This window comes from Lissotriton helveticus, chromosome 9 (genome assembly GCF_964261635.1).
Source record: "Lissotriton helveticus chromosome 9, aLisHel1.1, whole genome shotgun sequence".
Lineage (NCBI taxonomy): Eukaryota > Metazoa > Chordata > Amphibia > Caudata > Salamandridae > Lissotriton > Lissotriton helveticus.
In genome coordinates, this window is record NC_136070.1 from 328,735,198 (window position 1) to 328,748,504 (window position 13,307).

Sequence of the window (13,307 nt, forward strand, 5' to 3'; positions counted from 1 at the left end):
TTAAAAACAAAAAGTACTGAAAACAATCCTACTCAAGCTCTGCATCTAGACAATGGCATAGTATTTCACAGCAGATCAGATCCACTTCCTTTGTCATCTGCATTTCAACTGAGTTGTAAATGCATCTCTTTAAGGAAGGCCCAGACTGCTTTAAACTATTGGCTCAAACAAAACAGAATCAATCATTTATTTGGTATATGAACGTCAATCATACCACTTCCAACTGATACACAGAATTTTATTGCTTTCCAAGCTAGGCTTGCACATTATAATTTTCCAATAAATACAACACGTGAAACCTGAGAAAAGCAGAGGCAAGAAACAACATAGCACTAGTTTCATAGGTAGATTTTCCAAGTCTCCTCACTTATGGACAATGTTCCTGAGGGAGAACCTGTTCCATGAGTTCTATGCTAGGTGCTTCCTTGTTCTCTAACTTACCATGCTGGTTCTGTCTTATTTGTCTCAGCTTTTTTTAAAAACCTGAATGGTTGCTACTCTGCAAGCTTGGAGTGTCTTCCTATTTGCGGTAAGCGAGTGGGACACGTCATTTTAAAATACAACTTCACAGACACGTATTGCCCAATATGTTCCGCTATGCTTTTTTAGTTGAACCTATATAGAGGTTACTTCTACTCTGGCACATATTTGCTAAAATAGTTTCATGGCCTTCTCTGCTCAAAACTGTGACGTTTATTTCCTCTGAGTGCATCACTTGATTATCTAAGCATATTCAGAAGTTGTGGCACTAGGTTAAAACTAAAGGACAAGGAAAGTACGAAGAATAATAATTATTTCATTGTAAGACAAGGATAAATGGAAAGGCTGTGCTGATTGGCTGTAACTGGACCAGTATGAGGCTGTAGAAGAAAGCACATATTCTTTCACAGCCTCATATAGCTGTCATACAGTTTGATAGGACTTAAGCTACTGATGGCTGCTGATGAAACCATATTCTGATTCTATAGGTGGGGTAGCATGAAGAGGCCAGATCTGTGGTTGAACTGGGCCCAAAATATTTAAATCACAATATACGAAATAAGGATTATTACTTGCCTTGGAACTATTAAGGTGGCATAATGAATTGATCAAGCACTTTGCTTTGGAAAGCAGGATCCCACTATTTACCCTCCACAACACAGTCCCGGCCTGTACAGGGACAACAAGAGCATTTTACCATGACCTGGGGAGCCGACATAAGATGACAAGGGGATGTAAATCCGTGATTCGAGAATCTGAAAGTCTCTGTTAGCACTTGACTCTATCTCAGACCAGGATTCAATAGACTCTTAGGCTCTTCTGTTCTATACATTGATTTCATGGACAGAACCCCAAATGAGGCTAGAAGGCATTTAAAATGAACTTGCCAAAACTGAAAGGTGGAGGCTGGTTTTGGATGAGAGGAGGAAACTCATTGGGATTCCCTGAGTGGTGCATTGAGCTATTGGATTACAAGAGAGAGGGCCATGGGGTGTCTCAAAATGCTGAGCCAGAGTCACCATCCAATTGGTTTCTTATTGATACTTCAAAAAGCCCTGATATAGCTATTTGCCTCCCAAATTGATGGGCAGTTGAAACGTTTTCAGGCTGTCTTTCTCTGCAGTTACTGGTGCTCTGTAGGAGGTAGCAGCCCATTTCCTGATTGATGTCCAGTCTGGAGCAGGAAATGGAATGCAGAGACAGGAAAAATCTGTTCTGCCTCTCCATATACAAGGTTCTGTCCCATGTTGGCAAATATGAGAAAATCTACATGGACTGATGACCCAAGTTGAACCAAGATATTGTAGACTAGTGGGGCAGGGGAGAGCAACACCAAACTCCATGTAAAGGTCGAAGAGGTTCTGATCTGGTGCTTTGATATTCTGCTCCACTTATAATTTTCTGTGTTTGCTATGGTGCTCCTGCCAAGCCATAGCAAATGGCAATGTCCTGGGGGTGTGCACCCCGGGACATTGCTAGAGCAAGCCCTGGGGGGGTGGCGGTCTCCAGGTTCATCTGTGGCTTCATGAGAAGGCCACACGGCTCCCTTCCTTTGTCAGAGGTTGCCCTGGGGAGGTGGCATCCTCGGAACCGGGGTCGGGGGGCCCATGCGGCCCCCCCGCATTCAATATACAATAAGCTCCGGGTCGGTGGTGGTGGTGGTTAAATTCCGGGGGAGGTGGAAGCCCCTATGGGGGTCTGCACGCCCGCATTTATTTCATTGAAAAGCCCCAGTGTGGTGGTGGTCCCAGGGGCTGGAAAGGGGTTCAAAGCCCCCCCCATTTATTTATTAAAGAAACAAGCACTGGGAGGAGTTTGTCCCCGGGGCGGCCATGCAGGCACCCTCTGCATAATAAAATAGAAAAACCCCATGGAGGCGGCGGTCCCCGGGGTTACATTAAACCCTAGAAGGGGAGCCCCATGTACCCCTCCTTTGTTTTTAGCTTGCCCCGGGGACATTGGAAAATTGTGTCAAGATTCGTCAAGCAGCGCCAAAGTTATTGGCCAAAAAAAAAAAACTGTTTTCCTATGGAAACTTTGGTCCTAACTATAACTACCTACTGGCTGTCGCCCGTAGGTAGTTATAGTTAAGAATAATATATATATATATATATATATATATATATATATATATATATATATATATATATATATATATATATATATATAATTACCTGATTCTGCCAGCAATGATTCTGCTCCCACTCGTAACGGGTTCAGCAGCTTAAGGAGACGATGCCTCAAATGATGCGTGTACTTTTTGCAAAGGAAAAATGCCATGCACTACCCAGCATCTTGTTATATATTTTATTTAATTTTGTTGTGCCCACCACCATTAACGATTGACAGTTGTTGGCACAACAACATTAAATAAAATATATAACAAGATGCTCAGAGCGCGCGGCGTTCTTTCTTTGGCTCAAGTACACACACACACACACACACACATATATATATATATATATATATATACACACACATACACACACACACACACACACATACACTCACCCTCTGTCAGGCTTAGAGTGCTGCATAATTTATGCAAAAAGCAGCAAGGAACTCTGGGTAGTTCCCAAGTTTATGTGAAGAACAGCTCTAATACAGAGCACCCTACAAAGACAACAACACTCTGTCTTCTCACTTCAAATGTCTGTTTTGTAGCAATGTCTTTAGGCATAGAATTAGATGAGTGCCAAGTGACAAGGTTTCTTGCTATTTTTACAGCAAAGTCATTAAAAATAGATTAGCTAGTGCCATCCATGTCAAAGGGACTTGGTAAAGATGAAGAGAAGCATGTCAAACTAAACATGCTCCTCGCCTACCTGGAACAAGAAGTAACGTTTGTGGGACTGCAGGACAGGTATATGGAAATTTGTCATGCAGGTCCAAGGACATCATCCAATTAATCGAGTCCAGGCCAGAGAGCTCATGGGCTAGGAAGGCATTCACATTTTAAAGGTCTAAAATTGGCCGAAGGTCCCCAATCCTTCTTTGGGACGAGGATATAGCAAGAATAGCAAACCTGTCCTATTTCCGAGTAAGGAATCCCCTTAATAGCTCCTTTGGAGAGTTAAATTTGCACCTCACACAAGAGAATGAACAGATATTCCTCTGAGATTTGCTCTGATGTGGGGGGAAGATTTACTGGAGCAGCAAGAAAGGGTAAGGCATAGCCATTTGAATGATTTGAAGAACCCATCTGACAGACATGACAAATTGCAGTCAGTGGAAAAAGTACTGGATCCTGCCTCTGACAAGGCCTGTAACAGGGCCACGGGGGTTAGGCAGTGCTGACGATGGATCCACTACCAGTAGACATTAGGGCCAGAAGGATAGCCCGAGGGAGCCAGAAGAATGCCTGATATCTGCTGCTTGGCCTCCCTAAGTGTGTCAATTAGCCGCAGTCTGCGATGGCCCAGGAAAATGGTGTCAAACTGGCATCAATTGTGGAACTGGCTCTGCATGCATAGTGCTGTAGGAATACGGAGTCCTGCTTCACCTTCTTGTGCTTGCGTTTGGACTTAAATTTTGAATTTCCCAGGGACTTTGATTGCGAAGTTTACCTATCGTAGGCATGGCTTCAGGAGTGGGAGTAAGTCCACTCCCTTGACTTGAAGCAGGAGTGGGACCTACGTGAGGCCCACAACTTCTTGTGATTGGCTTGGTCTCAAATTGTCTTCAGGTGCATGAGGGCACCCTTGTCTCACAACTTCAAGTTGAGCCCCAAGTCCAAGTAAACGAGACACTTTTGTGCGAGTCTGTGACTGACATCTATTTCTACAGTTGTGGCATGGCTTGAAACCGGTCATCTTAGGAAGGAATATCATTTCCCAGTACACTGCTTTTCCGGGATCATTGGAAGGTTGATGAAATTGGGAGCAAAGTTATGGATCCACAATTGAATGGGCTGAGAGAAAGGAGCTGATGTCAGCATGCAGGGATGGCACTTGTATGTGGCTCCATCACTTTTGGGCCGGTACGGTGTTAACACAGATCTGCACAGCACCACCAAGCGGCACGCAGGAGCAATGCCAGAGAAAAGATTTCCGGAAGCAGTCTGGCACTTGGGGAGTATTCTAAGGTGAGAACTCTGTGTTTAGAAGTATCCATCAGAAACACTTATGTAGAATGCAAAATGGCTTGCACCAGCTCTCATTGTCGCTATGCTTAAAGTAACCCATTAATCATCAGTTTAGAGTACAAAATACAGTGCTGGCTGCGAAGTTGCCTCAACTGTCACTGGTCATGTATATGCTTGCTTTGGTCCCAAAATTGGACTTCAAAATACTGGGTCTGTGCAGCTGGTAAATTCAACCCTTTCTTTACACCCTGAAGATTGTAAGACGTGTGCCCGGGCCACATGGGGCTTGCCTACATAATTAAAAAAGAAGGTAAGGGACAGAGGCATGAATGTGGGTGTTGCAGTCCCCTAAAAAAAATTAAAATAAAACACAAGCATAAATAAATGAGGCAACAGCACAAGTGGGGGCGGGGACGCCCACCACAGCTTTGTGTGAGAGTTGCAGCCCACCCTGATGACAGAACAACTCAGCACCTTCTACTCTACCCACAATGGTGCTCTTCCATAAGTAAAATAGGAGTTCCAATGAAAGCTGCACTGAAGAGGGGTGGGGAAGAAAGATTAAGTGGGATAACATTTATGGCAATTCCACAATTGACATGAATTTTTTATTAGTTATGAGATGCACACCTATATATTCCATTTTCGTTTTAGTCCCTTAGTTTTCCACAATTTATACACATAGGAGAGCCACATAAGGTGACACTTTGTGTGCTGCGTGGTATAGAGCACACGTTGGGGAACGAGTTTTCTTCTAAACTGCTCGGTTGTAATAATCCCCTCATGTTCACTGCGGCCCTGGCAAAAGAGCTTTGCTGATCCAATCAGCAGAGAGACAAAAATAAGTTGAGGATGACACATTACTGGGGTTGGGTGGAAAACCACAACTTCTCTCACGGAGACATGTGCTAAAATCAGATTTTGTTGTGAGTGTCATTAAAGCTGGGATCTCTTTCCACTGGCATGGTCTAGACCTCCCCGGTCGGCACGGATGCCGGCTTAGAAGTACCGACGGAAAGAGCGGTGCTTCACTCTATCCCTGAGCCACTGCCAGGTGGGGTGAGGTCTTCACCTCTTACAAGTTAGTGAAATGCATGACTTGCAAGAAAAGACAAATCGTGGCACCTAGAATATTCAGGTGATCTCTGTGTTTGTCTCGATATCTTCTTTCTTTCACTGTATATATACACCTCACTTACTTTATTTTTTCTGCAGTAGCTATAGTTGTTGTGGGTCCTGAAGAAAGCAAGGACAAACACGTCCCCATTTGCTGAAACATGTCGACCTTGTACCACATCTAGACAGTTATTGTTAAGCTGTCCTGACTATTTTTAACCTTGGTAAAGCGAGTATCACCAGAATAAAGTTGTTCAGTACTCCCTTATCCAATTTTAAAACACATTTTCCTATTTTTATTCCTAATTATTTTCTTTGTTGCACTGCACTTTTGGCCACCCCATATCTACAACTTACCCTTGCAATAGAGGGGCAAGACCATACTGTTTCCTTTCTCAGTACGAGGGACCATTTACCATCTTGGCCTTCGTTCCTCTGAGTTTTAGGGTTAATGATGTATGGTCTTCAAAGGAATCCCAGATGATGAAGGGCGGTTCCGAGTGGTGACTGATGGGTATCCTGGACCATCTTTTGAGGTTCTTTGGATCACTATTGTTCTGTAGACATTCAGGGGTGTTGTGTCAAGTGTCGGTTTGCACCACCAATGTATATTTTTTATATTTAGATCCTTTGGGGCTCTTGTGTTGTTAAATGGTCTAGGCCAAGCCACATACAGGAGATTATCATTACTATTATTTGTTTAGTGCTGCTCTATTCATGACTGCAAGGGGACACTCTCAACTGATGTTACCTGTAATTGTGAATGTTTTACTTCTATAACCTTTACATATTTGGTTATCATCTAACATAAATGTGTAGTTCCGCATTTGTAATTGGGCTCTTTTGTTCAAAGTTGATGCCAGGTCCGAACAGGCAAGCACTGAACATTATGAACATGGCGTGGAGAAGATTGATTTAGCCTGTAGGCACATACACATCCTAAATAGAATATTGCCCAGTTAAAGATTGCAGAATATAACATTTCCTCTGGAATGTTCACTAAGTTTCACTTCCCAAAGATGAAACCTAATTCTGAATAGTGAAAGAAGCTCTAGATTAACTTTGAGTCTGTCTATTACAGAAACAAATCAGGGCTCATGTCATGAAACATGTTGTCAATCATCATCCAAATATCCAGTCTACACAGTTTCTGAACACAACTCATGGGATCAGATCTAACAAAATAAATGTGGTATAGTATAGCAGCCAGAGTCTAGCAAATGTACTGAAACAAGTATGCAATGCAAAAACAAAATAAAAAATAAAATTACCTGGCGTCGATATGTGATCTGTGTCTCTTGCTCGATTTCAGAGTCCAGCTCTGGAACATCAGACTGATCTGAATCGGACTCATCACTATTTGAGTCTGCCAAACTTTCTAAGAATAAGGAAAGCATAAAAAAATCATGCAGGTAATATGTTGTTATAGTCGGGGTTATTGACAACATCTTAGATACCATTATGTGATTGATCACTTTAAACTCACGGAAAAATATTCTACATTTAAAAACAAAACATGGACTGATTTTTGTTTCATATATACATAGTTTCCTGTTTCACCATTTACTTTCATACTTGTTCTTAGATAGCCAACTTTATGACAAAGTTTAGAAGGTGATTATATAAAGACAGGAGTTACCCCCAACTCTTTGAAGAGTGACTCACCTTGTGGTGCTATATGAAGAGCATCCTTCAGTTTTCTGTCAGGAATGAATTTCCACTGGAAGACAGAATGATCAGCTCCTCCAATGGAAATAATCCACTGATGATCATGCGACCACCGAACATTGGTCACATGGGCAGAATGGCCAAGATACTTTTTGAACTTTGCTCCTGAAAGAGAGGGAAACTTCATTCCATTTGGAGTAATACATTTTCACTTTGAATCTTTGCATTTGGTGTCAAATGTGCTCACTTAAAGAAAATGCAATACACTACATTACAGAAAGCTTCAGAAGGTTAATGTATAACTGCCGATCTACCAACCTCTAAAGAAAATTCACTGTGTGAGAAAAGGGGGTAGACATCAGTGGCGCAGGTCTTTGATCCGGGCATTTATACTCTCTCGCTACCCACCCAAAACATTAAAAAAGTTTCTCAGTCTGCTAGTGATGCGCCAGGGTGGTCTTACACCCCGTAATGAACTTCCACGGTGAGGAAGCTATAAACCTCAGATGAAAACCTTCTCCATGCAGTGATTTCCAGCCTACTTTTTCATCCACTGTGTGATATCAGCTCCTTACTAGGTGACTGTGTGATAGAACCTAAATCGTGTGACACATGGTGGTGTTGGCAGGTCTGTAAATGTAACAGTGGTGCAAAGCATTCACATATGTTTCCAACACCCAGCGTAAAGGAAAATGGTCTCATTTGGACACAATGACGTGTCAGCATAGCATTCCACTGTAATGTAACCGAACTCACATATTATATCTAGGGATCAGCGTTTGGGAAATAGTAAGGAATGACAGACCTCTCATTACTGAACAAGCATTGGCCATGCCAATATGTCTCGCCTCGGGGCGAGCTTTTTTTGGGCTTTGGCACTAGGGCGGGTAATGGATTGGTGAGATTTTCTGGGGAAAGGGGTGGGGTACAATGGTTGGATAATGGAACAGTTAAAAAAAAAAGCGATATGAAGTGGCTAGCATTGGCCGCCTCATAGCATTTTTATTTTACTCCTGGGAGGGGGAAAAGAAACAAAGAAGGGAAGGAGAGATGTTATTAGGACACAGAAGAAACAGTGACGGCAGGAGCGAGAAGAGAAGACCCAGGAGTGGGTTGGGTCGGGCCAAGGTAAACGCTAGCAGGGCACTTCGCGACAGCCCTGCCCAGTCTGGTAAATAGCGAGATAAAAATCACTATTAACAAGATAAATATACGGGTACATACAGGGCAAAAGTGCATGTTCTTGTGAACACGTAACTTGTGCCAAGTGTACAGAAGCTCCCAGCTGGAAGCGATGGTCAGGTGTTGAATAGTTTTTTCCAACTCTCTGAAATGGAAATGTATTCTTTTTTATTATAACATAAGAAATGTTTCAATGTTCTTAGTTGTAAATTGAAATAGTTACCAAAATCCAGAAGGTACACATGATTGGTGGAAATGTTCCAGCCAGTCTCCTGTGCCTTCCTTTTATGGAGTACTGAGGGCTAGTGAGATCTCCGTCTGTCCTTCTCCAAATAGATACGCAGGTGGAGAATGACAGAGAGATGGTAGGAGGTGAAGGAGGTGAGAGCCAAAGCAAGAAGAATGGAAAGAGATGGGGCACAGGGAAGAGGGGTGATGATCAGTGGGGGAAAGAAAGGCGCAAATTATAAAACAGTGAAAGTAACAAGAGACTAGCTTTTAACAGACCTTCTGAAGCTTAACACATTGATGCAGTTCTGAGTATCCATGCATATATGATGGTGAGCCCAGCAAAAGAGGAAGGGCTTATTACATACGTCAGGGCTGCCTTCAGACCAAAATAAATTCAGCTAGATGTCTTAAGCCTGCCTATTGTGTACATGACGGATGGTGCCGGATGGTCCAAAGATTTTGCTACCCTGCTGCTCTTCGTCAACGGATGTGAATTCTCAGTTGTAGCAGGCTAAAAAGAATAATAATAAGGATTTAAAACAAGCAGGAGGCGGGAAACAGTCATGGGTAAGACCTCTGATTTATGGAGCAGAGTTTCTGTCTGTGCCCTGCGTCCTTGATTCCTTCCACGCCTGTACTGTTTATTCACAGCTCCTAGAGATACGAGAAGTGCTATTTTAAGTGCTGCATAACCAAGCAACAGCCAGTCACAGGAAAATGAAACCCTCAAGGGATGTTTGGCCGATGTGGGGTGAGGGAAGAAGACGAGCAGCTGTGGGTGCACTTTGAGTGGGGGATATGTATGTACCATTGTGCGCGGAGATGAGGGGAGGGAGCCATGACATGCTAAAGATAACTGTAAAGGGCACTCACTCGTACTGGGAGGCAGTCTGCGCTCCAGCCTCAACCACATCCTGTGTTGCACAGCTCCAGTTTTTCAAATAAGTTGAAATGAGAGCAGAGCTGTGAATGGACACCTAAAGTGATCCAGGGCTGAGTGGGTGCCTGGGCCTTTTGCTGCATCACTCGATATATACGGAAAGGTATTGGTGGGGATTACTGTTGAAGCAGTGAGGCGGAGGGGGTTAAGGGACGGGGGAAAATCCTCTGACTTTGAAGTCAGAGATAAGACCACAATTTACAGCCCTGTTTACAGAAGAGCATGTACCTAGTCAAAAAAGGACCACTCGGGCAAAATGCTCTTTCAGATGCAAAGGAGTCCCTGAGTCAGTAACTAAGATGGGACAAGTGGAAGCATACAAGAAATGGGGGCCTGCTCCATGGGAGGGAATTAACAATGAAAAAGGTGTGACAAATAAGAAAAATAACCACTTAGAAGCAAGGGCTTTTAAAGGACCCTATCAAATGAAAAGCGGGGGTGGGCTATAAGCCCACAAAATAAAATACAACATGTCTCACAGAGACAGCACAAGTGTTGTTTAGGCTCGACCTGAAAAGGAAGGGTGTTCTTGGAGGATGCAATTGGTAGTGCTCTACCAGCAATTACTGTACAGGTGGTAGAAGCATTCTCTGCCCGTTTTTCACAGGGAAATTTGCATTTCTGAAAGGTCTCCCAGTTTTCTCTTTGCTTTCAGGGGACACTATTTCCTGGCCTATTTTGACTCTGAACATCGCAAGACTGCTAAGGATCTGGCATCTATTATATGCTTTGTCTCTTAAAACAAGATATTAAATAGTTACTACCAAATGGCATATCTGACCATCTTCTAGCACCACAGTAATATGGCACAGAAAATGCAACTGTGAACTACAAGTTATATGCCATATGTGGGCTTTGTGTATTTACACCACCTGTTAATGATTCTGAAAACATGGCCTTAGGACACTTATCGCAGTTGCACATGGCTATAGCCTTGAACTGTAGTCAACACTTGTCAAAGTAAGCCATTTTTGATGTGCAGAAAATCTTAGTGGGGCTTACCTAATACTGAGACTGCTAGGGCCCTCTAATGACAGGATGCATTGGCTGTGGTAGATTTCCTTATGACAAAAGCTTACTTATGAGACGCTTCGCCCGTGCTTGCTGTTTGCTGCTGCGAGGGGCCAAGGACTACAGGGCCCAGGACGCTGTGGGGCACTGTCAACTCGCCCCTCCCCCGCTTTATCTACACCTCGGGTCTCCCGCTTCGCCCGCACTTGCTGTTTGCTGTTGTGAGGGGCCAAGGATTACAGGGCCCAGGACGCTGTGGGGCATGGTCAACTCGCCCCTCCCCCCGCTGACCAGGGGCTTTATCTACACCTCGCGTCTCCCGCTTCGCGGGAGACGCTTCTCCCACACTTGCTCTTTGCTGCTGTGAGGGGCCAAGGACTACAGGGCCCAGGACGCTGTGGGGCACGGTCAACTCGCCCCTCCGCCCGCTGACCGGGGGCTTTATCTACACCTCGCGTCTCCCGGGAGATGCTTCTCCCGCACTTGCTGTTTGCTGCTGTGAGGGGCCAAGGACTACAGGGCCCAGGACGCTGTGGGGCACGGTAAACTGCCCCTCCTCCCCGCTAATTGGAAAGTCTAAAAGCGATTAGCTATTCCCGTCTCGCGGGACGCGCGCGGGCGGTGCCGGGCTAACCTGGGCAAAGGGCGGGCCGTCTGAGGCCGACCAGGCTGGGCTGGGCCAGACCCCCTGGTTTTGAAATCTGGGACTCCCACCACGCAACTAAGTAAGACTTTTTATGGCAACTTCTTCAGGCAAAGAGTAACTGAACTTTCTCGCAGTGGATTTTATTATTTTTAATACTTTTGCGGTCCTTCTGTCCCTTCTTTTTAGCATTTCAATCATATTAGCTTTTGTGTATTTTTGTAATTTAATTGTGTATTTTGCCTCTTGTAATCATGTCAAAGCGGAAGGGAAATAAAGCTCCTCTTGAGCATGCTAGCGCTACCCTTGATAATTATCTGGTGAGAGCAGTGAATGTAATCAATGATGAAATAGATAGAGCGGAACGGCGACTTTCGCTGGACCTAGGTAGCTTGCCAGTAATGCCCCTAATATCCCCGCCAGAACACCTTGCAGCTAGCAGGGAGCCCAGCAGCTCAGGTACTGTTTCTCCGAAGGGTTTAGCCCAAACACCAATTACAATGGTTGATATTTCCAATACTTCAATCCAAAGGTCACCAGCCCCTCAAAACATTTCCCACCAATGTACCCGGAAGAGAAGAGCAACCGGGTAAAATTAGTACTGTGGCTTTAAATGACGGACAGATTGAGCAACTATTTAATATCTTTGTTGCAAAAATTGAAAATGTTATTAAACCTCTGTCCGATAAACTAGATACTCTTTTTAGTGAGGTCACTAGGCTAGGTGTACTAATATCCGCCCAAAGTGAATTAGTAAAAACTTCAACGGAAACTGTGGATGAACGTAGGGCTAGCAACGTTGCCCTAAACATATCTAAGCCTGTGGTTCAATGCAGCAGGGAGAAGGATAAAGTAGCCACAGGCGAGAATAACATTCAAACTATTTGTGGTGAGAAGAACCCGGCAGCATTAGAATCTAGGAGTGAACAGACAGCTGCTGAAGTTAAGCGTAGCCACACTATTAATCTACCTCCCGATTGCGCCCCGTATGTGGCTGTTTTAACAAATGTCCCACCCCTGGAGCAAAATATGAACCTGAACCAGCTGGAGACCCATGACTCTCTTAAAAATAAAATGGTGTTTTGGCTTAACCGACAATGTGGGTTCCCTACAAATTATTCCAACCAGATCCTTACTACTAGAAGGGTCAATTGGATAGGAAATTCCAACAAAAGTATTAAGGGCGATTGCATCATCATCAATTTAAAAAAAAAAACCATTATGCTACCACCTCCCTGATAAGAGCGGCATCGCTACCTTACTCTGAACAAGGTATTACTCTACGCCCACTTGGTTTTTTCTATAGTCACTTAAATCATGAACCAAAGGATAGAGTAAAGGGAGGTTTCCTCCCACCCGGTACATGTCCTGACTTATATCCAACTTTTGAGGTACCCGTGTTAAACCGGTTTCAAGCCCTAAGTCCCCTTGATGTAAATGATTGACTTAACCTGGATCGTTAAACTAATGCAGAGGCAGTGTTCCCCAGTCTTGATGAAAATGAAGGGGAAATACTAGAAGATCCGGGGACTATGCATGTGGTCAATCCAAGTGATGTTGTAGACTTCAGGGGAGGACCTGAAATCGACCAAAGGGTGGGAGACGTACCGTCAGGTGACCTCACCTTAAAGAAGTTTAGTACCTGTGGCAATAAAGGAATGTCCATTGTTATCTGGAATATCGCCGGGTTAATTCACATGATATCATTTGTTTCCAAGAAACATGGTGCAGGGACCTAGTAAGCTATGATGGTTTTGTCTCTTATAACTTACTAGCACAGGGTTCTGTGTCTGGAAGAGCTAAAGGGGGTCTTTTGATATTGGTCTCTACAAATCAACCCTTGATTGTGGAAAGGTATTTGAGTGCTGTGGCCCACTCACAGATCCTTTGGTTGTACGAGAAGCATGGTCGCAATGCACTTTTATTTAATTTTTACAATAATATATTTGATA

The 13,307-nt window shown here is 43.9% G+C and overlaps 1 protein-coding gene across 7 annotated transcripts in view; it reads right to left on the reverse strand.

Moving 5' to 3' along the window:
- Positions 1–13,307, reverse strand: part of EML5 (EMAP like 5) — a 1,317,369-nt gene that overhangs the window by 748,813 nt on the left and 555,249 nt on the right. For all 7 annotated transcript variants that reach the window (XR_013600929.1, XR_013600930.1, XR_013600931.1 and 4 more), the window contains exons 11-12: positions 7,346–7,513; positions 6,952–7,058 (exon numbers count right to left, since the gene is read on the reverse strand). Coding sequence is in view for 4 of the 7 variants with exons in the window: in XM_078660021.1 (XP_078516147.1) it covers positions 6,952–7,058; positions 7,346–7,513 (275 nt within the window). In the remaining 3 variants the exon portion in view is untranslated. The remainder of the gene's footprint in view (positions 1–6,951; positions 7,059–7,345; positions 7,514–13,307) is intronic.